General features: G+C 44.0%; 1 protein-coding gene across 1 annotated transcript; it reads left to right on the forward strand.

The window, feature by feature from the left end:
* Positions 1-52: 52 nt before the first annotated feature.
* LARS1 (leucyl-tRNA synthetase 1) lies at positions 53-26,229 on the forward strand. Its single transcript, XM_048319714.1, has 32 exons — positions 53-266; positions 1,178-1,296; positions 3,211-3,298; positions 3,927-4,007; positions 4,448-4,588; positions 5,007-5,168; positions 5,835-5,947; positions 6,341-6,404; positions 6,939-7,006; positions 7,461-7,686; positions 8,768-8,855; positions 8,944-9,020; positions 9,670-9,723; positions 10,400-10,540; positions 11,277-11,354; positions 12,275-12,360; positions 12,451-12,516; positions 12,610-12,692; positions 13,322-13,460; positions 15,480-15,692; positions 16,553-16,610; positions 17,338-17,401; positions 18,004-18,187; positions 18,404-18,494; positions 19,338-19,478; positions 20,030-20,170; positions 20,252-20,362; positions 21,207-21,317; positions 23,333-23,437; positions 24,568-24,663; positions 25,035-25,167; positions 25,845-26,229. The coding sequence occupies exons 1-32, from the start codon at positions 261-263 to the stop codon at positions 26,048-26,050; spliced, it is 3,534 nt and encodes a 1,177-aa protein (XP_048175671.1). The 5' UTR covers positions 53-260; the 3' UTR covers positions 26,051-26,229.
* The last annotated feature ends 80 nt before the right edge of the window (positions 26,230-26,309 follow it).

A 26,309-nucleotide genomic window follows, 5' to 3' on the forward strand; every position in this document is an offset into this window, starting at 1 on the left:
TGGGGGGTGCTCTTAAAGGGAGAGCGGCCTGGCGGGCTCACACCTGGGACAGGCACCCCGCGCTCATTTCCCCCTCCCCAGCCGGGACAAGCGGTCGCAGTGATCTCTCCGTTCGCTCTCCCTCCCGTCCTCCTTCTCTCCCCTCCCTTCACGCTAAAAACGGCCCGGTCTCCCCCCGCCCGCCGCCTTGGTGCGGCCTCGGCTCCCCGCCCACTCCCGCTGTTGGTACGGCCCGCGCGGAGCCCGGCAGGCGCGGCAATATGGCGGTGAGTTAAAGAGCAGCGCCGGGGGCTTTGGCTTTGGCGTCCGTCGGGAGCTCTTGGCGTTCCCTGGGCTTCCTCACCGTCTCCTCAGGGTCACTATTCGGCGCCGCGGCCTTCGGGAAAAGGATCCCATAGGGGCGTGCGTGGGGGCTCTGTCCGGCGGCTGCGGCCCCAGGTGTAAACGTTTTAGGAGTGTCTTGATGGAAAAGTGGAAAATTAGTGTTTTGATGGAAAGAAGCTAAATCCTCAACCTTTATGAGTGCAGAATCTGTAATGCTCATGTCCTTTAGCAATTCTCGTGTGTTATATGGTGAAAGAATAAGATCCTTTAATACGTGCCATATGTTATGTGATAAAAGAATGAGGGGAAGGGCTACTGAACACGGATTTAATTAAAATCGCTTGGAATGCTTTACCTGAAGAACTCCGTGAACTACAATTAGTTATTACCAGACCCTCTTCCTGGCATAGGGAGTGCTGTTCCCGCTTTATGTATGTCAAGAGGAAGAAGCATTGCATGGGTTTATGGAGAGTCTGGAACAACCAGAATTCTCTGGGTGTTTTCACTTATGATTCATGTCCTCTTCTACCTCCCCAATTCAGATCTCTCTGAGTTTGTTCTTTATTGGCAAGATGGTCAGTGTGTGTCTGTCTTAGCTACTGTAGAGTCCTTTGCCTTGGAAAACGTTGTTAACACTTTCCTTACAGATCTTAGATCCAGTTTCAGAAGGCTGGATCTCAGGATACAGGTTTACAGAGTCATCACTGCTGCTCTGCTGTGAGGTGTTGCTGCCGTGTTCTGGAGCAGTGCTTGCCCATACCCAAAGGAGTTCAGGAGTGGTCTGTGATAGGTTACAGTTCTGTTATTTCTTAACCTGTTCAGCCAGGCTTCTCTTCCTTTCGCTGTTGAACAGGAGCGTAAAGGAACAGCGAAAGTGGATTTCTTGAAGAAGATTGAAAGAGAGATCCAGCAGAAGTGGGACCATGATCGAGTGTTTGAGATCAATGCTGCAGACAGGAGGGACCAGAGGAGGTATTGTTGTATTTGGTTTTTTACTGCTTGAAATGTCTTTTCATTCAAAAGCTGCTGGGGGGAAAAATGGCCCCTTTGTAAAGAGCAGTGTTCATGGCTCAGCTGGAGAGACCTGCTCACATGTTGTTGACATTTCTGTAGCTGATGGCATAAAGCCGCCGAGTATGTGTGTGGCTGAGTTCCAGCGGGATGGAGAGAAGCTTTTTAACTCTTTTGCAGTGTCAGTACTCTCTGTGGCTTTAAAACCAGGCTCTCTTTGGTGACTTGTACTCTTTGACATGGAGGAAATTCCTCAGTGTGATGCCTGAGCCCTCACCACTCCAGGGATTTCACTTTGAGGGAGGGCATGTCCTGCTCTGCTTCACAGAGCAAAACAGTGTTAAGCAAAATCCCAGCTCCTGCTGTCGACCAGCCTCTTGTACTTTTGTAGGAATGGGGGAAGGCCAGGTGTGTGTGACCATTACTGTTCCTCAGATGAGGGGCTGTGGTTTCTTTTCTCACGTGAGCCGTATTGCACAGGTTTGTCCCACCACCTGGTTGGTTGTGGTGTTTCCTAGAGCACTCTGCATTCTGTCTGGCTGGGTTTGGTTAACGTTTTGCTTTGATAATGGCTTTCTGCTCTGGTGGTACAATGTTCCTGAGTTGCTATCTGTCGGTTGTAGAAGGTGTTTATCTCCTGGGTTACATTTCCTCCCATCTGGTTGGTTGCATGATTGCTCTCAGCTGTCTGAAATTGGCTCTAAAGGAGCGGGCAGGTGTGGCTGGGCTTTGGGCTCTGTGCGCCCAGGTGGCACACGAGCACTGCTGCAGGGCTGGGCAGCTGTCCTGGCTGAGGGCTCTGCCAGCCCTGGCCCGGGGGGATTTCCTGGGGGAGGTCCCAGGGAGTTCTGGCTGTGGGGGCAGGGGATGAGCCACCTTAGTCAGCACTGGCTCCAGCCCGAGAGGGGAGGGAGCAGAGCTGCAGGGAGGAAGAGCCTGTCACAGGTGCAGGGTGCTCTGTGCTATTGGGAAGACCATATGACTCTTGGTTTTATTTCTGCCCCAGAGTAATCCTGGGAAACTTGTTCATCCTCTGGGAATGCATAGCATGCTTGGAAGCAAGTTCCTTTGCGATCAGTGGGATCCGTGCTCGTTGCAGGTGTGGAGAGGCTGCCTGGGGGAGCAGCATTAATCCTGTGGGAAGGTCTCTGACTGGAAAAGCAGTGACCTCGGCAGTATGAGGTTAATATTTGGTGTGTGGGAAAGTCGGACTAAACCAAGATGATAACTGAAGTGGTATAGCAGGTGGCAGGTTCTTAAATTGTAGATTCTGCAAGCAAAGAAATGACTTGGCCTTTATTCCTGCGTGTTAATGGATTGAGGGAGTGTGTGAAGGGAAGAGACAAGGCATGAAGTAGAGTGCAAAGGTAGAGGTAGAAATTCACGGTGTCCTAAATGTAAATACTTTCTTAGCTGCTTTGAGAGCTCAGGTTCCAACAACATAATACATCTTTGAAACACCCTGCAACAATATATCCCTGTGAGTGGAGCGGTTGCTTACAGTGTGCCCTTAAAATCTGAACTCACACAATGGGAGATTAAATAAATGACTTTAAGCCTTTGCTGTAATTAATTTACAGAAGCAGGATTAGAATTTTTTGCCTTTGGGAACGTGCTATATCTATTTCAACGTTTCTGTGTGATGTCAGTCCTCTGTGGGTTTTTTCTTTCATGTTTATTTTTTTAAGATGGTAAAGCCTGTTAATGTATCAGCTCTTTAAAATCAAAGACTCGTGTTACTGGTAAGGAAAATATTTTAATGTCACTGTGGGCTGATAATAGCTGAACATACCAGTTACCTGCTTTGCTCTTGTATTGTCTGATGGTCACTTAAAAAGCTAATTATGTGCTTTAATTCTTTGACTTTCTTCTCAGCAAAGGAAAGTACTTTGTTACCTTTCCTTACCCCTACATGAATGGCCGCCTGCACCTGGGACACACATTTTCCTTATCTAAATGTGAGGTAAAAATTCTCCTTTGCTGATATCTTTAAATAATACTCTAGAACAAATGCTGATTTTGTAGTTCAGTTTTGAGCTAACAGGATGCCATGTCAATTCCTTTATAGCTTTAGTAATGACTCATTAAACTTTCCTTTTTTCCCATATTTTCAGTAGGAATATTGCTGGCTGAAGGGAAATGCCATTCATGTCTTTTTTAATTTGATGAGATGGGGCTGCGGGTGTTTCCCATGTTCATTCTTTGAAACGAGATTTTTAGGAGATGCTGCTAAATGGCTCAAACTTCACAAGAGTCCCTTTTGTTTGTGCTTGCTGTGCTCTGTGACCTGTGTGGGAGCAGGTGTTGGGCACTAGTGGGTAGGATTCCACAACCTCGCTCTTTTTGCACCCGTTGGTCTCTGGTCAGAGCCAGCCTGGAAGCTGGGCACGCCCATGCCTGTGCAGCCACAGGGGCAGGCCTGGCAGCCAGCTCTGGTTTCACCTTCCTGCCCTGAGTTCCTCCCCAGCTGTGTGCCTGTACTGTCTGTCAGTAGCTGTGTGTTAGAGAAGGAATCACACCAGTGTTTGAGCAGCTGCTGGCTCAGCCTGGTGCCATTCCTGTGTCAGCTGTTCCGTTTTCCCTGTCTGTAGTTCGCAGTGGGGTACCAGAGGCTGAAGGGGAGGAGCTGCTTGTTTCCCTTTGGGCTGCACTGCACTGGGATGCCCATCAAGGTGAGAGTTTTGCAGTTGCTGGGGGTTGTTTCCGGTGGGGTTTTTATCCCAAAGGCTGCTTGGAGCCTTGCTTACTCTCTGTCCCCAACGCCACCTTAGTTAATTTAAAAATTCACCAGGACAGTGTGATTTGGAACTTGAATTTGTAATAAACATGTGTTGTGCTTGAATTATAACATTACCTTCTAGAAGATGAAGGGCTGGAAAACTAAATTTTACCTGTTGTATGTTTTCCTTTGTAAGAAAATCCTCACAGTAATCCTCTTCCTGCCCTGGAAGGTGTTCTGGAAGTGGCAGGATCTCCTAGATGTTAATGCAAGGTCCAGAGAAAGTTTAAAGCACTTAAAGCATGGAATGCAAAATGTTACCAGTAAAACCCACTCCTTGGCTGTGATTGCAGCCGGTACCTTGGCTGACACGCTCCCAATAACTCTGTTCAGGCTTGTGCAGATAAGCTGAAAAGAGAAATGGAATTGTATGGTTGCCCACCGGAATTTCCTGATGAGGAGGAGGAAGAGGAAGAAAATTCTGGTAAAAAAGAGGAAGAAATTATCATCAAAGACAAAGCAAAAGGCAAAAAGGTAAAGTTTAAACCAAGCCTTCCTGTGTGCAAAGGTTTTTGGTACAAGTGTAGTGCAGGGCTCTCCACCTTTCTGTGGTGCCAACACCCGTGGGTTTGAGCAGGCCCCGAGAACAGGCCGTTCCTTGCTGGGTTGGTGTTGCAGAGCCTCTGCAGCTGTGTTGGACACTGGCATGGAACAGCTGGGAAGAGGAGGGTTAGGGAATTTACAGTGAATACAAGGTATGGTAGAATGGAAACTCTGTGAATACCAGGTGTAGAATGGAAACGAATCCTTTATCCTCACTGTTAGAGAGAGGATGTGAGAATATTTGTGTTAACTTGTGTATCTCAAATCAGAAACCATAACATTAACAGAGGCAAATGCTCTTGTGAGCACAAGACTCTGGGCTTCTTCCTGATCCCAATTGTTCTTTCAGAGCAAGGCTGCTGCCAAGACTGGCTCTTCCAAATACCAGTGGGGGATCATGAAGTCTTTGGGTCTGTCTGATGAAGAAGTAGTCAGTTTTTCTGAAGCTGAGCATTGGCTGGATTATTTCCCTCCCCTTGCTGTCCAGGATCTGAAGAGCATGGGATTGAAGGTGACTCTGGGAGATTCTAACCTCAGTTCCACAGGCAGCCATACCTGTATTGTTGCTGTGTTGGTGAATGTGCTGCTTCTCCTTGAGATTTTCTGTGTAATACCAGCATAGTTCCAGAAATGTTTCTGATATTTGGGGAATTAGTAATTTAACCTTTTAATGGTCTTGGGTGATAATTAAGTGCTTTCTTATATGAGCTTGTACCCTGTGCAGTGGTCACAACTGGAAATGAGTCCAATAAAGGCATTATGACCTATGCTTCCCATGTGAGATAACTTGTCTGTAGTCAGTATTGACAGCAGTTCTATTTAACATCACATCATTGTTCTTCCTATAAGTACTTGTCCTGCTGACAACAGATTTTTGAAAATGAAGAGGTAAAGATGAAACAAGGCAGTGCTGAAAGTCAGCTTGAATGGTTGGTTAAAACTACTACAAAACCTCTAAAGTTCTCACTCAGTGGAAGGACTCGAGTCTTTGACATCTCTGCTCTGAGAGAGCAGGCACAGATGTGTGTTTAAGCTTACACCCTTTGTGGGATACATACTTGCATTGTCCATTTTGAGAGAAAGCTCTTCTTATTTTTAAAATAATAATTATGGTATTATGAGATTCTTTTAATTTCTTGATTGTGCTTACTTACTGGAGCCTCTTGCCCATTTTCAGGTGGACTGGAGGCGTTCCTTCATTACAACAAATGTCAATCCCTATTATGATTCCTTTGTACGATGGCAATTCCTTACCCTAAAGGAAAGAAATAAGATTAAGTTTGGCAAACGGTAAGCTGCCACTCAGCTCTGAGTTTTTGGGGGTGTGGGTAAGCTCAGCTGCACCAAAGACAGAGCCCGATACTTCTCTAGAGCGTGCTTTTAACTCAGATGAAACCAGAATCTTTCATTGCTGGCACTCTGCCTGACGCAGTGAAGTGTAGTTGTTGTGCCAGCAAAGCATGTGAGATTTGTCTTCCGGGTTTAGTTTTTCCATGGGTACCAACTCAAAGCAACAAAGGGCCAATTCTGAAAGCTCTGAGCATTGGCACTGACGGAAACAGATCCACACAAAATTTAAAAATACCATTAAGAGGTCTTTTCTTCCCAGAGAGCTATATTTTTTTTCTTCTTGCTCTATACATTATTTTATTCACTGCTAAATGAAAATACACCTTTTTCTAGATACACAATTTATTCTCCTAAAGATGGACAGCCTTGCATGGATCATGACAGGCAAACAGGAGAGGTAATATTTTTACTTGACACTTTCATGCATTGCTTATGATCTTACAGTTTACTTTACATTCAGTATTTATCTTGAAGCAAAACATAGTTTGTATGTGCAGAGTCACTGGCTCTCAGTTGTCAGTGCATGTGAAAATTGAATTAACTCCTCTCTTGAGCAGATTTGTCTGGAACTATGGATAGTATTTTCCATCGTAGCTGGTTTCTGTGATTGTTTGGCAATCTGTGCCTGCAGCATCACTCCATTGTGTTGTTACCTGTTGAAACTAAATAAACAAGTTGTTGTTAACTTAGATGTTGCTGAGACAGTGTCTGTGACAACTAAGTTTTTTGCTGTAGGAATACAGTATAACCTCTCTGCAGTCTGCATGTCAGTGAGCAGCCTTTCATATGAATGGAAATAGGATTTGCTCTGAGGAAAGCATGATTACCTTAAATCGTGTTTGGATTAGGTTCCTGCAGAATAGGATTTATTTTCTTTCCTGCTCAAGTAAATTTCATTTATTGATTGTTGCCTTGTTTGTGGGAATTGTAGGGTGTTGGGCCTCAAGAATACACACTGATAAAAATGAAGGTGTTGGATCCTTACCCTGCAAAATTGAGGTAGGTCTTGACTTTTTAGTGGCAGGTAGGCTCTGTTTCCTGGCCAGAACTGACCATTGAATTAAACAGTCTGTTTTGCCTAATGCAGAATTTAATTTCACCTGATTATTTCCATCACTTCAAAGACGTGGTCAGAATCTTGAGCTGCTCTATTCACTGTGTCTGCGTGGAACTCAAGTTGCAATTAAAAACAAACAAACAACAACAACAACAACAACAACAAAAAAAAAAAAAAAAAAAAAAAACAAAAAAACAAAAAAAAAACAAAACCAAAACCAAACAAACCAAAAAACCCCCCCAAAACCGGAAAGAAAATGGAAAACCCGGAAAGAATTAATGACCCACTTTTGTCTCAGGAAACGTTACTCGAAAGTTGATGTTGGTTTAAAAGCCTGTTCTGTGTGATCCGGAATGATTTTATTTTGGTAACTTATCCAGTATTTTTCCCCTTCAGTGGCTTGAGAGGAAAAAACATCTTCCTGGTGGCTGCCACGCTCAGGCCAGAGACCATGTTTGGCCAGACCAACTGCTGGCTGCGCCCGGACATGAAGTACATCGGCTTTGAGACTGGCAATGGGGACATTTTCATCTGCACCCAGCGTGCTGCCAGGAACATGTCCTACCAGGGCTTCACCAAGGACAACGGGGTCGTGCCTGTGGTCAAGGAGCTGATGGGAGAGGTGAGCATCCTACAGTGTGCTGGTCAGGCTTAGCTGGTCCTCTGGAGCTTACGCTTAGAAAGGTGATGGTGGAATTCAAATCGTAAAGAAAATACAGGAGCTATTACAGAAATTTTGGAGTGACTAAAATGTTAGTGACTAAAATCGCAAGCAGCAGGCAGCTTCCTTGGCAGCCAAGCCACAGCTGCTGCTGGGGGAATAACCTGGTGCAGTTACCTGGGGACAGATGCATTCCTGTTGCTTCAGCGTGATTTGGTGAAGGGATAGTGCTAAGTAATGCTTTTCTGCTTGCTGGGAAGAGTGAATGGAAAGGGAGAGGAAAAAGTAATAGCCAGAAAGCATTATGTGGAACAGGCTTTTGTTGGTACTGACACTTCCAGTACATCTATGTGAATTAAGCTGTCTTAACTGAGTAGTTGAATGTTAGTGGTGTTGGGATTTGCTGTCCTTAACACTTGCACAAAGCACACAAGTTATCAGTGGCGTTTATTTATCCTGATGCCAGGCATCTTCAGCTCTTTGCATCCCTTGATTTCCATTCACTACAACTTGTCACCATCTTTCTTGATCTTGCTTTGAAGTAGAAAATACAGGGTTTTTTCCTTTGTTGGTAGACATGATGTGAATTCAAGCAAATTAGTGAGGTAGAAGACAGCTGCCACATCTAGACTGCCTCCTGCCAGTGTGTGAATATCTTGACAATATGCTTTCCTTTCTTTGTTTAATGTTGCTTTTGACACTGGCTTCCTAAGTCATTCCTGCCTCAATGCTGTTGTGCTTCAGATACTTGAAAGCAAACTGTCCTTCTGCTTCCCACGTTTTCCCAATTCTACATGCTAGTAGTTTAAGTTTCTTTGAATTTGGTTTTTTGGCTTCTCTACCAATCAATAATCTATATACAGTGTCAAATAGTACCACATGGTTTCATATGTACTTCCTCCTTGTCCATCTGTATATAAAATGTATTTAATTTGTTTGTAATGTATAAGGAAAATGTACAGAAAATTTGAAGAATATCAGCTTGCTCTACTAGGCTGAATCCCCCTGATTTTCTTCTCTGCTGTTCCTTTGTCCTGCTCAGGAGATTCTCGGTGCTGCACTTTCGGCACCGCTCACCACCTACAAGGTCATATACGCCCTGCCCATGCTCACCATCAGGGAGGATAAAGGTAACTGCAGCAGAGCCTGTTGGATGGGCACTGGCATTCAGCATGTGGGGACTAATCCTTTCATCTGTTTATCTTTTCCTTTGCCAAGGAACTGGAGTGGTGACAAGTGTTCCCTCTGACTCTCCAGATGACTTTGCAGCCCTGAGAGACTTGAAAAAGAAGCAGGTCAGTCTGTTAACTGAATTGTTTCTGTTTCCTTTCCATAGTGAAGATGGTCAAAAGTAAATATCCAGTGGGTAAAATGAAACTCACTTTAATTGGCGTTTTGCCACCTCTAACTTGAAATCAAAGTAGTTAAAAATAAATTAAGTTTAAACCAACTGGGCTAGGACATGTGTTTGGTTTTTTTCAGACTTCGGGTCTGAGTTTTAAATGAGAATCATGTAACTTGTGCTGCATGTTAAGGTAGAGAAGAGCACCAGTGAAACAGAAGTGAGTTCCTGTTGTGGAAATGACTTCCAGAAATGAGATTAAGATTCTCTATAAATTTCAAATGAGACTGAAAGTGGTTGTTAGAAATTGCAAGAGTACATCAGCGTCTGAACAGCTGTCCCTGGCTACTGAACTTTTGTCCATTCATTTCAGGGTAAAGCAATATCAGTTTTTCCCCTTTTAAAAAATGTAGACCATTATGGCAAAGAATCATCTGGAACTGAGATGGGGATTGAGGTGTCAGAAATGGTGAGAAGGCAGGGAAGTGGCTTTGTCTGATTTATAATAAAACATTATGTACAAAAAAGACACTATGAATTGACAAGAACCTTTAAATCTAAGAGATTTCTATATATTGCTTTTTTTTGTTCCAACTTTCAAGGCTTTGAGGGTGAAGTATGGCATCAGAGATGAAATGGTCCTGCCATTCGAGCCGGTGAGTGCACTCAGATGTGTCCATCTATAGCACATAGGATGTTGTGTTCGCTGATGAGAAACAAACCAGGAGCTGTGCCTACCTCTTCCAGCGTTTCTATTTAAAGTCCTCTTCAGTTGAAAGAGCTGAAAATCTTGAGTAAAATTTTCATGTTTTCCTGTAGTTACAACATTTGGTCTGTTAATGGTTGCAACCAAGATTTGTTATTCTGTGCTGTACTTCAGAGAGAAAGGAAAGTATCAATTTTTATGGGAACTATTGTTTTGGAAGATGGAATGCATCATTATACTGATAACCTGTTGGTTGGTTAAAACTTAGCGCCCTAATGGCGAGATTAGGAGTGTATCTGTTCTGTGCAAAAAGCTGAAGTCCCTCCCTGCTAGGGCAGCCTCGTGGCTGAGGCAGTTTCCATTAGAAAATGCAGGTTACAGGTAAAGCCATCCCAGTATCCTGCAGTACCGTTGGTTCCACACGCCAGCTCCCGTGTTGGGACAGCTCGGTGTGGATACACCTGGGCAGCTCAGAGTCACCCTGGGAGCTGCTGGGAACTTCTGGCTGATGAGTGGAACTGCACCCATATGTTGTAAGCCCTGTGTAACTTGTGCTGGATGCTGTGAGTGTACAGAGCGAGCAGTGCGGTGCAGGAGGGGTTTGACAGCCCTTTGTTGATTCTCAGGTGCCCATCATTGAAATCCCAGGCTATGGCAGCCTTTGTGCTCCATTTGTCTGTGACGAGCTCAAAATCCAGAGCCAGAATGACAGAGAGAAGCTTGCAGAGGCCAAGGAGAGAGTGTACCTGAAAGGATTCTATGAGGGTGTAAGTAGTAAAAGATTTTGGTAAGTGGTTTCTTGGTGAGTTTAATTAGGAGGGAAAAAAAAGGCAGATAAAGAATAAAAAAAAAAAAAAACCAACCTCAAGAAAGAGGGACACTATCCTTTTTTCCCAAAGCACTTTTCATTTAGACTCTTCCTGCGGTAAGGTTCTGCAGTTGGGGGAATGATGTAGAATTGGAGAAAGTTTCCACTCATACATTCCTGTGTTCTCTGAACATTATAACCTGATTTCTGAACAAGTGATCACCTTCTGGGGAGCTGATCCATTTTGTTGCAAGTATAGATAGGGAAACTGATTTGAAATGAGCAAGGTGGTGGTGTTTGCAGGTTTTTTTGTTTTGTTTTTTTGGGTTGGGTTTTGTTTTGTTTGTTTGGTGTGTGGGTTGTTTTTTTTGTTATTGTTTTGTTTTGTTTTTTTCTCCTGTCTTTACCTCAGTAGCTCACTATGTGTATTTCTCAGCTGATATTTTGTAAGCAAGCAACAGTTTTTATTTCTGACTCTTTGCACTCTGTCATCTATGTGGATGCTGACATATGTACAAACTGTTTTTGGGTAAAGATGATTACAATTAATGAAAAAAACCAACACCTGTACTCTTATTTTTTGCATGTCAAAGATGGCAGCACCTGCTACTTCCTTACATTGATTTGGACACCTATGGCACCTATTTCTTGCTAAATTTTGGAAAAAAAAATCTCATGTGACCCATCTTTTACAGGTGATGTTGGTGGATGAATTCAAAGGACAGAAAGTTCAAGATGTCAAGAAACGTATTCAGAAGCTGATGTTGGATAAGGTATGTGACAGTGTGCACACAGCTGCTTCTGCATTGTCCATTTTGTCCTTTTCACAGGACTGAGTCACCAGAGAAACCCCTGGTGTGGTTTTGCAGCCCTCAGGGTGCCTTGGGTTGCTGCAGAGCACAGAACACTGCAGAGAGAGGGACCTGGTGTTCTTGGGCTGAGCGGTCTGAGTAGCTTAATTAGAGTTCTCTTATTCCCTGCCTTGCTCTATCACCCGCCCTAGGACATGTTCTGGTGGTCCAATTTATTTTTTAATATAGCTGGGAAGATACTGGAAGTGTAAGACCTGAACTGTCAAGTCCCTTTCAAGCCAGTGAAGGGGATGTGTGATGTGCAAATGCCCCATTGCTGGGCTCATCCTTCAGAGAAGGGAGAGCAGTAAATGAACAGTGGTTGTGGCATCCCTCTGATGAAACTCCCTAAAGAGGATTGGGAGTGGGAGAGGCTTCAGGCATTTAGTCATTATTCCCTTGTTGTTGTGGCATAGTTATGTCCAGATCATAATGTAACCCATTACTCTGCATCAGCATGCATGGTGTGTGCAAGTGGATTTGAAGCTCAACATCCCATTTTCCTTTGCCTTTCCCCCTCCCTCTGTCCCCTAGGGTTTTGGAGCTGTTTCAATCAGTGGGGCATAGCCAGCAGGAAATATTTTGTGCTTACGTGCTCCTTTTCCTCATGCATTCTGTACAAAGTGCTGTGAGCTGGTACCTCAGAGAAGCACACAGACAAGCCTTATGTCATTTTATGTGGAGGAATACTGAGGCAGAGAGCCTGGGCAGTGCTGAGAGCCGTGCAATAAATGCTGTAAACCAGACTAGAATGGAGGGGATGCTTTTTAGTAAGTTGTCAGGGTTTTCTAAACTTTGCTAAGTACTTAAATCTGAGCTTTCGTCGCCCTTTCAACTCTTAGGGCGAAGCCATGATTTATATGGAGCCTGAGAAACAAGTTATCTCGAGATCTGCTGATGAGTGTGTTGTGGCCCTTTGTGACCAGTGGTAAGTGAAATAAAGCTGTAGTTACAAAGTTGCTCCAATTGTACCCTATTTCTCAACTGCTTTATTACAATAAACCTTTCCTGACTGTAGGTACTTAGATTATGGTGAAGTGAGCTGGAAAAAACAGGCGTCAGAGTGCTTGAACCATCTGGAGACGTGAGTTATGAGCATGGCTGTAAAGGAGAGTGACTTTGCTGCTGGTGGTGGGGTCTGAGAGGACCGAAAGCAGTAAGAGCTTCTTTCTTACAGGTTCTGTGAAGAGACTAGGAGAAATTTTGAAGCTACCTTAGGTTGGCTACAAGAGCACGCATGCTCCAGGACGTATGGCTTAGGTAGGCAAAACACTCCTTTCTCGGTTGGTGCTTCATAAGGATGGTACTCCTTGTTTCGTTTGGAAGGCTTAAGTGCTCTGTAACATCCCCAGTGGGACAGGGAAGTGCGGGAACGACGTTGTCCAACTTGTATTGTGGCCCAGCATCCCAGAGGAGGCGTGCTTTGTTGGAAATGCCTGGGGCTGGTAATATTTGCATTACTATGGGTAGTCTGTGCAGTATCTCGGTAGCTTTTTACCTGGGCCATTGATTTGGAAGGGACCTCAGAAGAGGGAACTAATACCACTTACTGGGTTTTCTCCTTGAATTCTGACTAGCCTTCATCTTGTGTAGCCTGACATGGGACAGCTGCTAGAAGTGCACTGTAACCCACAGCAGATGTTCTTGAGCTGAGCTATGTCAGGATACTGATTCAAAATCAGCAACTGTTTGTGCTTGAGTAAAATTTTCAAGTGCATAATTTAATTTTTAAAACAAATATTTTTAAAAGCATAAGCATGACTACTAATGTATATATGTATGTTTATATACTCCACTGAAAATCATAAACTTCTGATGTGTGCCTGGGAGTCGTGTGTGTGGGTAGGGGTGGTGCTATGGTACCTGACAGCCGCCTTCCCCCTGGCCAGGGAGCCGCTTACCTTGGGATGAGCAGTGGCTGATAGAGTCTCTCTCCGACTCCACTATCTACATGGCCTATTACACCGTGGCTCACCTGCTGCAGGGAGGGAACCTGAGGGGCCAAGGAGAATCTCCTCTGGGCATCAGGTAAGGAGAGTAAACCATTAAGTTCTCTTGATTAATTGGGTGTGCTTATCTCTTGAATTGCTCTGCAGAAAGACTTGCCAAGGAGGCTGAGTCTTTGCTTTTGTGTGTAAAAAGCATTATTATTAAACTTAACCTGCCGTGAGCTGAGTTAGAACAGGTCTGCAGAGGGGAAATAAGGGAAGAGAGAACAGTGTGATAGGCAGTGAGAGTGGAGAAATGCCTCTGAAAGCATCTCTGAAAGAGCTGTGTGGGGAGTAAATCACCTTTTTCAATACTTGTTTGACTTGCCTTGAAATGGTCCTTGGCAGGTTGTTGGGTGATTGGTTTCAGTGGCTGCTGAGGTGTCTGCTTGCTGAGACTGCTGTGCACCATAATGAATTGTAGGCTCCAGTGTACAGAGGGAACAGGATTTAGCTCTTGGTTTCTGTCACTGTCACTCTCCTGGAAGCTTAGAACCATCTTTTACCCGCAACTTGTCTGTGGAAGTCTTCAGAGCAAGAGGGAGGAGGCATGTGACCTCTTGGTTGGAGTGGCTTTTGAACTGTGGTGATAAGGATCAGAGAGATGACATAAGTACAGCTCAGTCTGGAGTTGGAAAAAACACTTCAGATTGTGCCTTGAATCATCTGCTCTAATTCTGTGTGGTTTATGAACTAATTTCTGGAGTAGTTCACATATTGGAATGGAAACTTTTCTTACCTGATGCTTTTAACTAATCTGAAAACCATTTCCAAAGTAAAGATTCGGATTCTTACAGACAGAAATAGCTCTGAGAGACTGGGCAAGGCAGTCACTTGGGCTCAAACCTCTCTAATTACAGAGAAGCTACATATGAGCTAGTCATGTCTGGAAACAAGCTTTGAAGTGAGCATCCTGGGCCCTGAATTACAGATTCAGTGTAATTAAGCATGTACAATTAGAGTGCTCTCCTATGTGAGTAGATAACATCTAGCAGCCTTGGAAAATGCTTTTTACTGATACTTGCTCTGTGGTGTGAAGGAAAAGGGGGTTTATGGCCCATCCTGTCAGTCACCTTCAGTTACAGTGAATTTGGCACCAAACACAAGCTCAGTCACAGCACAGGAATTTAAAGCATAGAACAAGAACTGCCAGAACCAAGCCAGCAAACCTGAGCCTCATTATCTGAGGTGGTTTTCTAATGTGTACTGGAAGTACTTGGGGTCCAGAATGTTTTTCCTCTCTGCATGGCACAGGCCAAAGCCCCTTAGCAGGCGCTAACACAGAGCAGACTTTGGCTTGAAAGTATTTAATTTGGAATGCACACAGGCAGTATCTGGTGCAGTCTGCTGAAGTTCTGAGAGCCAGGAGTAAAAATCTCTGTAGAAACAAGAAGGATGTGTGTTAATGCAGCCCAGTGGCTGCAGAGTTGTGGGTCTCAGTTGCATCTCATCAGTATTTTCCTTCAAAATTGTGGCTCCTACCTCTGGTAGTTGGTAAGATGTGTCTTGCAGTCAATGTTAATTTTAAATGTTCATTCCATTTGAAGTGGGAAAAGACCACAAATATTTTCCATGTAGGAGGCAACCTTGAACTGTACAGCAGTTCTCTCCTGTCCTCCTGCTCTTTGATTTCTGGGAACCCAGAAGGAATGGCTCCATGAGACATAGCAGTGAGGGGCTCTCAGCCTTCACTTAAGGTCACAGGTGGTGCTGAGGGTTGGGTGGTGACACTTGGAAAAGAAATGATCGGGTTTCCAGGACATTCAAGATTACGCTTTAATTATTAATTGCTTTTTCTTTATGGGAGTCTTCATGCTTTATTGGGAAAGCTGAAAGGGCAGTTTAAGCAGGGCATGGCTTGAGCAGTTCTGAATTTGTTTCTGATGTTAGATTCACTCACCTGAGCTCAGGCAAAGGCCCTGGGCACTCTGTCCATGTTTGCTGATCATGTGGACTGTGCTGTAAGAATGGATCAACAGGTTTAAGCTGCCTTGTAGAAAATGCTGTGGAGTGTGAGGAGCTTTTACTGACTTGGCAATATGGGACTGATTCTGTGCAGGGCACATCAAATGAGCAAAGAGGTTTGGGATTACATCTTCTTCAAGACAGCTCCATTCCCCAAAACTGAGATTCCAAAAGAAAAGTTGGATAAACTGAAGGAGGAGTTTGAATTTTGGTATCCTGTGGATCTCAGAGTTTCTGGCAAAGACCTTGTTCCAAATCACCTGTCGTACTACCTCTACAATCATGTGGCCATGTGGTCAGAACAAAGGTAAGTTGGGATGTGATGCAGGTGTGCAGGAGGTAAAGCTGGAGAGTTTGCAGTTCTGTCACGTTTGTTAATGGCCTTTGGACTGTACCACATTTAGAGTTGTGTTGGAAATGTATTCTTTCGTATTGCAGCTTTGATACAGTTGTCCATAATAGGAGTGATTGAAATGGAAGTGGTTTTTACCATTATTTCCCCTGGTTTTTCTGCAATATCTCCTCCTGTGGATTTCCCAATGTTGAGTTGTATTCCTGCACTGGAATTTATGTGACTTTATTACAGAGTCTTCTTAATTCCTTCTCAAGGATGCTTAAAAGAGCCATATATGCTCCTATGGACTGTGCAGGACTGGTTGAGACTCTTTGCCCATTGCATGATGCTTTTAGGGTGAAGATACAGTTTGCATTCCCTTGAACTTTGGTTTAGGGGTTGTATAAAACTGTATATAGGAAAAGTGGGTTTCTGCTGTATAGTAAAGATGATTGTGGGCAATTTAATACCTCCTTCCTTCATGGGTAGAGATGTGGGCCCAGCACTGTTGTGTGCTCTTGGGCAGTGCCAATCACTGGCCTTTAAATTAAAAATATCTGAATAGAGGAAGGTGAAGTAAATGAACTGTAATTGCAGGTGCACTGCTCCCTGCCTTGCATTTCAGCAGTGATAATCCTTAGCCTTTATACTGTAGTTCCTTTACATCTTCAGAAACACTCCTTAATATATGTAAGACAACCCTTAGGTATTTTTTTTGAAGATTCCACTTAAGGTGTTCATCTCAAAGTGGAACATAAAGTGTTTGTTCCTTTTTTTTAAAAAGAGAAAATGTATTTACTTGGCCAAAAGCTTTGTATCTTGTCTTCAAACAGAGAAAAATGGCCAGTAGCTGTGAGGGCCAATGGACATCTGCTTCTCAATTCTGAAAAGGTACGGTGAGGTTTTGTGTGACATGGCTTTTGTGTTGTCAAAATGGCATTTCCTAGCCAGACTAGAAACTTCTTGGGATTTAAGTAGTGGAAATAGTGACATTTCTTCATTAGTGCCCTCCAGTTTTTCATTCGCTAAAGACCTGCCTTGCCTGTGATTCTGTGTAGCACTTTCTGTTAAGTCAGCTTTTGTGTGGTCTCACCAATTTAGTGAAGAGTTCAGTGCGTTTCTGTTAAGTTTTAGGGTAATACAGAATGTTTATTTATTTAACTAAAGTTTAGCTTTTTAGAGCATTGGAGTAGATGCAGCGAGAGGAAAACGTTTGTGCCAATTACTTGCTAATATGTGCAAGTTCTGACACTGAATTGAATTAAAAGTGCCTGAACCCAGGAATTAGGCCTTGGAGACTGTTTGATATGAATCAAAAAAGCCCCAAAACAAACCCTACTGGAGTTCTTCTTGAAAAATCAATACGGGGTGGGCTGAAACTGCCAGTTTTGAAGTAGTATTTAAGTTTAATTAAGGGAATTTCTGGGTTTGTATTTTGGTGCTGAGTGCATGCAGAGTTGAGTCTGCTTTTGCTGTAAGACCTCATTCAGATTTACCAAAGTGCTTTTTGCTGTGATTCATGAGAAAATGGTTTGCCCAAACCCTTGCTGGGTCTGTCTTGCTTATCCACCAACACAAGGGATGTGTGAGAAAACAAACACTCGTATCTTTCTTTCAGATGTCTAAATCGACAGGCAACTTCCTTACCCTCACTCAAGCTGTTGACAAGTTTTCTGCAGATGGTGAGTGCGTTCTGACCTGCATCTGATTGTCAATTATGCCAAAATGACTAAAATGAGTGTTTTGCTCTCAAAGGAGTTTATTGGAGTATTGAATGGCAATAAATCTGCCACTTAGCACCTGTTCTTGTTGAAAAGCTGAACTCCACTTGGAAGATTGGGATGTGTGTTAGCACACCTTGTTCAGCCAGGAGCTGCTTCTGGGGCTGAGCCCTCCAGGAGCAGCCTGTTTGATTCTTCTGTGCTCACTGAAGAGATCAGAACACAGGACACGCTGCTGGTGTGCATGGGGTGTGTACGTGTTTGTGCCCTGCGTATCCATGTGTGCCGTGCTCCTTCTTCCATGCTCCTGTGTTTTGGGCAGTGACTGTGCTGGTCTCCTGGTTCTGGTGTCTGTCTGGTCCCTTCCCAAGGAGGGCAGTGTTCCTCTCCTGGGGGAAGTGCTTCCTTTGAGGCATCTCTGGCTGGCCAGGCAGTTTGTTACCTGGCCTTGCATTTGCTAACTCCAATTGAAGTGAGCTGTCAGGGTGCAGGAGGCACAGCACTCCATGGGTATCAGGCAGCTCATGGCATCCAGCCTTGGCAGCTGATCCCATTTCCTTCAGGCATGCGTCTGGCCTTGGCTGATGCTGGAGACACTGTTGAAGATGCCAACTTTGTGGAAGCCATGGCAGATGCTGGTATTCTTCGTCTCTACACGTGGGTGGAGTGGGTGAAGGAGATGATTGCAAACAGAGACAGCCTGAGGAGCAGCCCAGCCAGCACCTTCAATGACAGAGTCTTTGCCAGGTATGGTACAAAGGTTAATAATACAGTTTGGGCCACGTTTTTCCTTGCAAGAAGGAATCCTGTAGTTATTTTTTTCTACAAGTAATGAATTCCATAAAACAACGCACATTCCAGCATAGGTTATGGGGTTTGGCTGCACTGGTGAGTTTTACAGTGTTGCCATTACATGGGGCACACTATGCAGTATTGATGCTGTCACTTCCCTTTCCTCCCCAGTGAGATGAATGCAGGGATAATGAAGACAGACCAAAATTACGAGAAGATGATGTTTAAGGAAGCTCTGAAAACTGGTTTCTTTGAGTTTCAGGTAGGAGCTGTAAGAAAGTGTGACACCTGGTATTTGTTACTTTGTGGATTTCTTTTGATCTTTCTGTCTCTGATCCTTAATTATACAGCTGAATTGGAATCAGAATTGTGTCAAGAAACAAGAGTACTTCAAGGGAATAAATGTGGAATTGTAGAGGTCTGTCTGTGTCAGTTTACAAAGGTCCTGAGGAAAACAAATGCAATTCTGCAAATAGTCCTGATATCTAATATGAGCAAGAAGCTGCTTAAAAAAAGACAAAGACACTATTAAAAAGACCGTTGCCTTTCTTTACATCTTTTGTGATAAAGGACTCTTCATAAGAAAACAAGCTAATACATCAACGAAATTGTTTGGAAGCATAGTGCTTTTTGATATCCTCCATAAACCATGTCTCCAGAGTGTCTGCAGAGCCATGCTGCTCTATTTAATGAATTACAGATGCTTCTTCATGTGGCTGCTTTGAGATACTCAGGAGTAGGGTTAAATAGGCTGAATTATGTGTAATGATAGATCATATTCATTGCCTTTTTCTTCGTCCTTATTAATATCTTTATGTAAGTTACTTGGGATGACAGCACCTGATACATAGCCGTGGATGTTTTTGTCTTTTATGTTTGTGCCAACAAACAGTTTTTTTAAGTACCACATAAATGCAAAAATCCAACGGCCAGCTGGCAGAGTCACATGTGGGTGCTTCAGGAAACTGCAGTTCTCAGAGCTCAGTAATGGATTATTACAAGCTGCTCACGTTCTGCAGGCGTGTTAGAGCCCACAGGTGTGTGTGTTTGACTCTGGGTGTTGCTCCCTGGAAGCTGAGTGCTGATGGCTGTGTTGTTGTTCCAGGCAGCAAAAGACAAGTACCGGGAGCTGGCGATCGAGGGCATGCACAGGGAGCTGGTGTTCCAGTTCATTGAGGTGCAGACTCTGCTGCTGGCGCCCATCTGCCCGCACCTGTGTGAGCACATCTGGTCCCTGCTGGGGAAGGTACTGATGTTTCAGCTCTGTCATTGATTCAGAGCTGAGCTTTTATGGATTTCAGTAACACCCAAGTCAGGCTTACAAATATTATTCATGTACAAGTAGAAGAAATGTGTCAGAATCCAAGGAGTCATACTGGCTCATTGTCCCTGGGACAGTGACTGCAGGGAGCTGGCCTGTTGCCGTGATGATATGTGCAACATTACTACCAGTCACTATCATTGTCTGCTTGCAAAGAGGTGATCTAAAATTAAGTGAAACAATGCAATAGTCTTACCCTTCTGCGTAAAGCTTAGTTTTGATTTTTTTAAGCCCTGTGCTTGTAGATGGCGTTCCATAGCCATATGGTAGCTGTGACTCTAAGTACAGTCCTGAACACACTTGTGAAGAAGTGCTTGTTGGCTGTGTGCCCACTCCTTTACACCCTAGTTATGGGTGCGTGCTCACTGGGGTCCAAACTGGCTAAACTCCATTTTCCCATCAAGCTATAACTGTTGGACAACCCACCAGCTAATGTGTGTTCACCTCAGTGCATTTGTGTCTTCCTCTGCCCAAAGCCTGACTCCATCATGAGGGCCTCGTGGCCGGCAGCAGGGCCCATGGATGAGGTGTTGATTCGCTCCTCCCAGTACCTGATGGAAGCAGCTCACGACCTCCGGCTCCGCCTCAAGAGCTACATGGCGCCTGTGAAAGGAAAGGTGAAGGTCGTCTGTTTGTGTGCATGTGTGATAATTCTGTATTGCCTAGGGACTCCTTCCTAATTGTTTTTATTTCCTCAGAAAAGTGCTAAAGAGCCTTCCCAGAAGCCTTCTCACTGTACCATCTATGTGGCCAAGAACTACCCGCCCTGGCAGCACACCACCCTGTCCATCCTGCGCAAGCACTTCCAGGTGCTCATCCCTTCCTCTGCCCTCCAGCTGCTTGCCTGCTTTTTGTGGCTCGTTTTCCATCTGTAGAAAGTTTATAAGCTGTAACTTGTTACCAAATTATTTCAATAGATTAATTTTCTTTATGCTTTTACAACTATCCAGTAAGTTTTTATGCTTAATGAAAATGTCCCAAGGACCGTCATTGATTTGACGGTTGCATTTCATTGGTTTTGACAATCTGAGTAAAAGCATGCCTGTGCTCTGTTGTTTCTTTCATTTGTGAGTGGTTAGCTTTTAAATATTCTTCTTTCCAAGTATATTTTTGAGGAAACATGGGTGACTGACAGAGTACTGCTGCCTTACTCTGCAAGTGGGCTGAGAAGCTTTGTTCTAGTCCTTGAGTAAGTGTATACCACTCAGTTACAAGAAATAGCTTGAAATGGAATAAATCAGTCATGAGAAGAAATATGTTAAGAAAGCAGAAGGATCTGTGCTTCTGACACGGGGAACTGCTGAGAGTGGCTTTTGGGATCCTGATGAAGCCTCCTCAGCTTGAACACACCAGCGCTGTAGCTGATAGATCAGGGAGTCCTGACTATTCCAGCTTGTGGCAATGAGATAAACCAATAGTCCTCATGTGGAATTTGTTCTTGGGGGTATTCACCTTTGGGCATTGTATAGGCTTTTCTCTGTATCAGTGTTAAATGCTGTTTGGGCTTCAAAAGAATGAGAAAACTGTCTGGGGAGTCAATGATGCTGACAAACCTTGCTGGTATTTATGGGAAAGCAGGAAAGGTATATGATATTGAAAGGCAAGATTTTTCATGATAGCTGTTCCCTTTAATGATTGTTCATCCCTGTTTAGGCCAGTGGAGGTCAACTGCCAGATAATAAAGTAATTGCCAGTGAGCTGAACACCTTGCCAGAGCTGAAGAAGTATATGAAGAAGGTGATGCCTTTTGTTGCCATGGTTAAGGTAGGTGTCAGAGGGACAGTTCTGGTACAGGAAAGGCTTTTGTGAATGCAGTGTCTCCCCCTTGCCCTTTGCTCATTTGGCATCTTTATGGGTTTGTTTATAAACAGCTTCAACATCTCTAGAAGAAATACATAATAAAAATGTCTCTATGTGAATTAGCCCAGCTGCATTCTGGATCTGGTTGAGGCTTGGTGCTTTCTGTGTTTTGTGGGTGATATAATCTACTTCAAACACACCTGGATTCCTCTATATTTGAAATGTATCCTATTTGACTTCTCCAGTTTTTCATGCTGAAATGAGTGAAGTGTTGCTTTGGAGACAAAAAAAATTGGAAGTTAAAAGTAAGGCCAGAGTTAATTGATTGCAGTATGTTTAAGGGAGGAAAAAACAGACTGTTCTGAGCCTTGAATGGAATTACAAATTTTGTCTGTAATTCTTATGTTTATGAATATTCTGATAGTCCATTGTTTTCCCTGAGTTGTGCGAGCCTATTCAAATCTTGGTTTCCATTTCTTTAAAGAAACTTTTTTGTGCTTGCTGTTGCAGATGAAAATTCAATACAGCAACTAGGGAGAGCTAAGAAGCAAAGAATTAATAAATTTTTTTTTAAATTGGGGGTGGGGGGGTCACAGTGTGTGATTTAAAACCTTTTTGATGACTTTTCATGATCTGTAGAAGTTGAGAGGGATTAGTAATGGAAAAAATCTTAGTGAGTGTAAAAAAAAATTACTTTTTCTCCTTAAGCTTTAGCTTGATTTTTGAAATACATGTATTAATGTCTTCTATTTGTAAGCTTTGTCGTGTTTTCTAAGTGGAGGTGCTCTTTGCTGTCTCTGTGGGGTTGTTCTGATTGTTCCTTTTCATGGAAGCTTGGAAGCCTTCAGAGGAGCAGAGAGCACAGAGCAGTTCTGGAGCTTCCTGCGTAAGTTTGTAAGAACAGGAGGGATGTGTTAGATCCTCTGATCCCAGCTGGGAAAGGTCAGACAAGCTCTCAGTCCTTAGAGTTAGGGCTGAAACACTGCTGTGTTTTGGTGTCTTTAGTCTGGCAGCAGTGAGTGATCCTGGGGCACGTGGGGAGGGAGCTGAGGCTCACCTCAAATCCATCCTTTTGCTTCCAAAGAGCAGTAACCAATTTCCCGTAGAGACATGGAAACACCTGAGCGCGGACTCCCCTGATCAGTGTCTTTCTTTAAACCAATTATTCATCAATTCCAGGGTACAAGGAGCATTTCTGCTTGTGCTTCCCACTCATCAGGGGAGGGCTGAAATGTAGGAGAGCCTCTGTGATTTACAAAGGGAAGCAGTTCCATGGTAAAAGGGAATCTTTCACATTAAACTGACGAGGAAACCAGGAAACCACAACCATGCTGAGGCTGACAAAGCAGAGCTTCAAAGGAGACAGCTGGCTCAGCATGTGAGCCAGGCAGGGACAGATTAAACTCCAAAGAGGAAGTTCTGTTTTAGTTAAAAAAAAAAAAAAAAATCGTGTGGTTTTTATACTGCCTTTAATACTGTCTCTTGTGACTGTTGCTGCTGGCTTTCTGGACTTAATTAAGTTACTTTTATGTTAACATACAAAGTGGTTGTTATTTCCCTGCAGAGAACTCGCTGTGAGCATGTCCAGGTGTTGTGGGCTTGTCCTTTATTTTAAACTGGGTCATCAGCCTGAGTTTCCTGCTGTGAAATACCACTGAAACGCTGACTGATTTTGTGAATTCTCAACCTGCACATTAAGTAGGGATTTAAATAACTGTGAATGTCAAACACCTTTTCTATTCTATATTAAAACTGTGTTCTAATTGCTCTTACTCCTCCCATCAGTGTCACCAACTCCCTGTAGAAGAAGCCCTGTTACAAGAAAATTATTGCTCTGATGTTAATGTTGTGCCAGCAGAGCGCTCTCGGATTTACAAGCCTATTCTTTTCATGACTAATGTGGATAGTTTGCCATTTCGAAGCATCATTTTACTTGCAGCCTTTAGAGGGTTTTAATACTTTTCCCCCCCCCCGCACAGGAAAACTTGGAGAAAAGTGGTTCTCGTGTTCTTGATCTTGAACTGGAGTTTGATGAGCGTGCAGTGCTCATGGAGAACATTGTCTACTTGACAAATTCCCTGGAGGTTGGTACAGACTTGGCACCTGTTACTTGGCATTTATTGGGATAGCTGGAGCAGCAGCCTTCCCTAAGGCTCTAAGCCTCTTTACATTAACTTCTGGGTGTGCATTGCTCAAGTAACAGTTTTTTATCAACTTTGTTTCCATTTGTCAAATAGATGCATATAAATCTGTTCAGTGTTGGCACGAGATACAGGGGTGGGTATGCACTACAAACATGGTCCCAGAAAACAGGGCTGGTTTTCACTGCAGTACTGGATGTATCTGTGACAGTGATGTCCACTGACACTTCTGAAGAGACGCTTTTCTCTGAGCTGGTCTGTATCTTACGTTTCCAGCTGAAGAAATGAGAAGGAGCTGCTTCAAGGCATTACTAGCAAGAGCAGTCAGTCACTGGGCACCTACACTGGCATGGTGACTGCAGCAGGCTGTCTTCCCTCTGCAAGGAGCAGACTCTGGGCAGGGCTTTTCACGCTGTGCTGTGTAAAAGGCATCCAGTCTGGTAGCAGTTATGCTGCTTCATATGATGAGCAGAATTTAGTTTAATAGGCAGCATGGTAATCAGGAGACAGCTCAGGCACGTGGTATTAAAAAACCTAAAACAAACAAAAAACCCCAACACCAAAAGTCAAAAAAAGAAAAGCAGTTGTTTTTTAAGAATTAGAAACTCTATATATTGCAGAGCTGGATGTAACCTGTACAGTATGAAACAAGAGTGACTTCATTGGGCTTGTCCCATGTCAGAGCAAAGCCAAGAGTGAGCAGCAGCTTTTATTTTAAACTGTCTGTAAATCTTCAAAGCCCATTGACGTGGGGGAGGGAGCAGTGTATCCTTGGAACAGGGATACACTGCTTGGAGCAGCCAGAGAGGCTGGGGGCTCTGGGGATCCCTGTCCTCGGAGGCTGACTAGGGGGGTCTTGTGCACCTCACATAGGGAGTAGATGACCCTTAGAGGTCCCTTCCAAACAAGATTTTGTGGGTTCAGGTGTGCTTTTGTTGCCTTATGTCAGTGCAGGTTTGCTTTCCCCTTTCCTACATGAACAGCTGTTTGATGGGGCCGTAACCTCTGCTGTTCCCTCTAAAGCCATTACACTCCTGCTTATTCCCTCCTCCTCCATTTTTTCTCTTTGACAGCTGGATCACATTGAAGTAAAGTTTGCTTCTGAAGCAGAAGATAAAATCAAAGAAGACTGCTGTCCTGGAAAACCATTTTCTATATTCAGAACTGAGGTAAAATCAGAAATTCAGATATTGGAAGTCAGAAAACTTAATTTGAAACTTTTAAAAAAACCCAGACAAAAGTAAATTTAAAAACTTTGATCAGACATGAATGTTCATCATGTATGAATATTTCTAATTCTTTTAAAAGTAAAAATGTAACTGATCTCCCGAAATATGTCCTAAACCCTTGTTACACTCTGGGCTGCATTTTAGGCTTGGGGCAGTGCTGGCATCCAGCATTATGGCCAGGCAGGTTCTAATGGGATTTTATCCCTCCAGAAGATTTATTGACAGCAGATGTTTATTTGATTTAGTTTCCTGTTTCCCCTGAGGAATCCCGAGCACAGGTTCTCCTCTAAGGTCTGTATTGTTTGTCACAGCCTGGCGTGTCCGTGTTTCTGGTCAACCCTCAGCCCTCCAATGGCCACTTCTCCACAAAAATGGACATCAGGCAAGGGGACAACAGGGAGACTGTGATCAGGCGCCTGATGAAGATGGACAGAGGGATTAAAGGTAACCACTAGTCCAGTGTCCAGCTGTGCCACCTGCTGCGGGGGGCACACAGGGTGTGACAGAGGACGTGGGACATGCCCTGTGTATGCAGTGATGCGAGTTACTGCCAGCTCCTGGGCGGTGGAGGTTTGGGAATGGCTGGAAACAAGTGAGATGGAACAGGGACTCTTCCCTGTCTTCCCAGAAGGTGTCAGTGTGCTCTTGGGGACAGGGCTGGAAGGCCGTACTTGCAGGAAGGTGTAGCTGAAGGTCCCAGGCTCCTTGGTCTCCTTAGCAATCTTACTAGTCTGCTTTTTAATAAGGAATGTATTGAAATCAACTCTCGCCTTCCTCTTCCTTCCAGTCTCTGCAGTTCATTCCTCAGAAAATGAAGAATAACTGTTCAGTTACTCAGACCTGTCCTGAGCCAGATAAAGCAAATTCAGTGCTTAGAATGTGGTAGTAGGAGCTGGTGTTTGTGTGGTTTATCCCCGTTTCTGTTGATAACTCACTGTGTGACCACTGAAGGACAGTGTTGTATTGGTGTAAACCTTAACACGACAGTTATTCCCATGAGAATGTGTTTCCTTGGAGCAGATGTGGAAGTTCCAAGGGTTCAGCATTGCTGTGGTTAACTCTGTTGGTGCTGTGGCCTGTGTACAGCTGCTGTGGCCTCACCAGCTGCTCTCTCTCTGCAGATCTCTCTAAAGTGAAGCTGATGAGGTTTGATGATCCCGTGCTTGGGCCCCGCCGTGTTCCAGTCCTTGGCAAAGAGGAAGCAGGGAAAACTCCTATCCTGGAGCAAGCCATCTTCCACATTGACCTGGCCCAGAGGCACGTCTGTGTCACTGAGAATGGCCTGACAAGGGACATTGGGGACACAATTGTTTACCTGGTTCATTGAACGGGTGTGTACCTGGCAGTGAGAAGGTTCATGGAGGGACTTTGAAGCATCTGTATTAAACAAAGGGGAGAATTTGTTCTATTAAAAAAAAAAAAAGCCACCCCAACCAACCTGAGTTCTCATGGGCATTGCCCCTGCTCTTTTAAACAGGGGTTTAATAAAATTATTTTCCTCTGGTGCTTTGGCTTCTCTTGAAAAGAAACAGGTACCCTGGAAATTCTCCACTATTTATTCTTTCCTGGGTACTGCCTCAAGATGG

This window comes from Corvus hawaiiensis, chromosome 15, assembly GCF_020740725.1.
Source record: "Corvus hawaiiensis isolate bCorHaw1 chromosome 15, bCorHaw1.pri.cur, whole genome shotgun sequence".
NCBI lineage: Eukaryota > Metazoa > Chordata > Aves > Passeriformes > Corvidae > Corvus > Corvus hawaiiensis.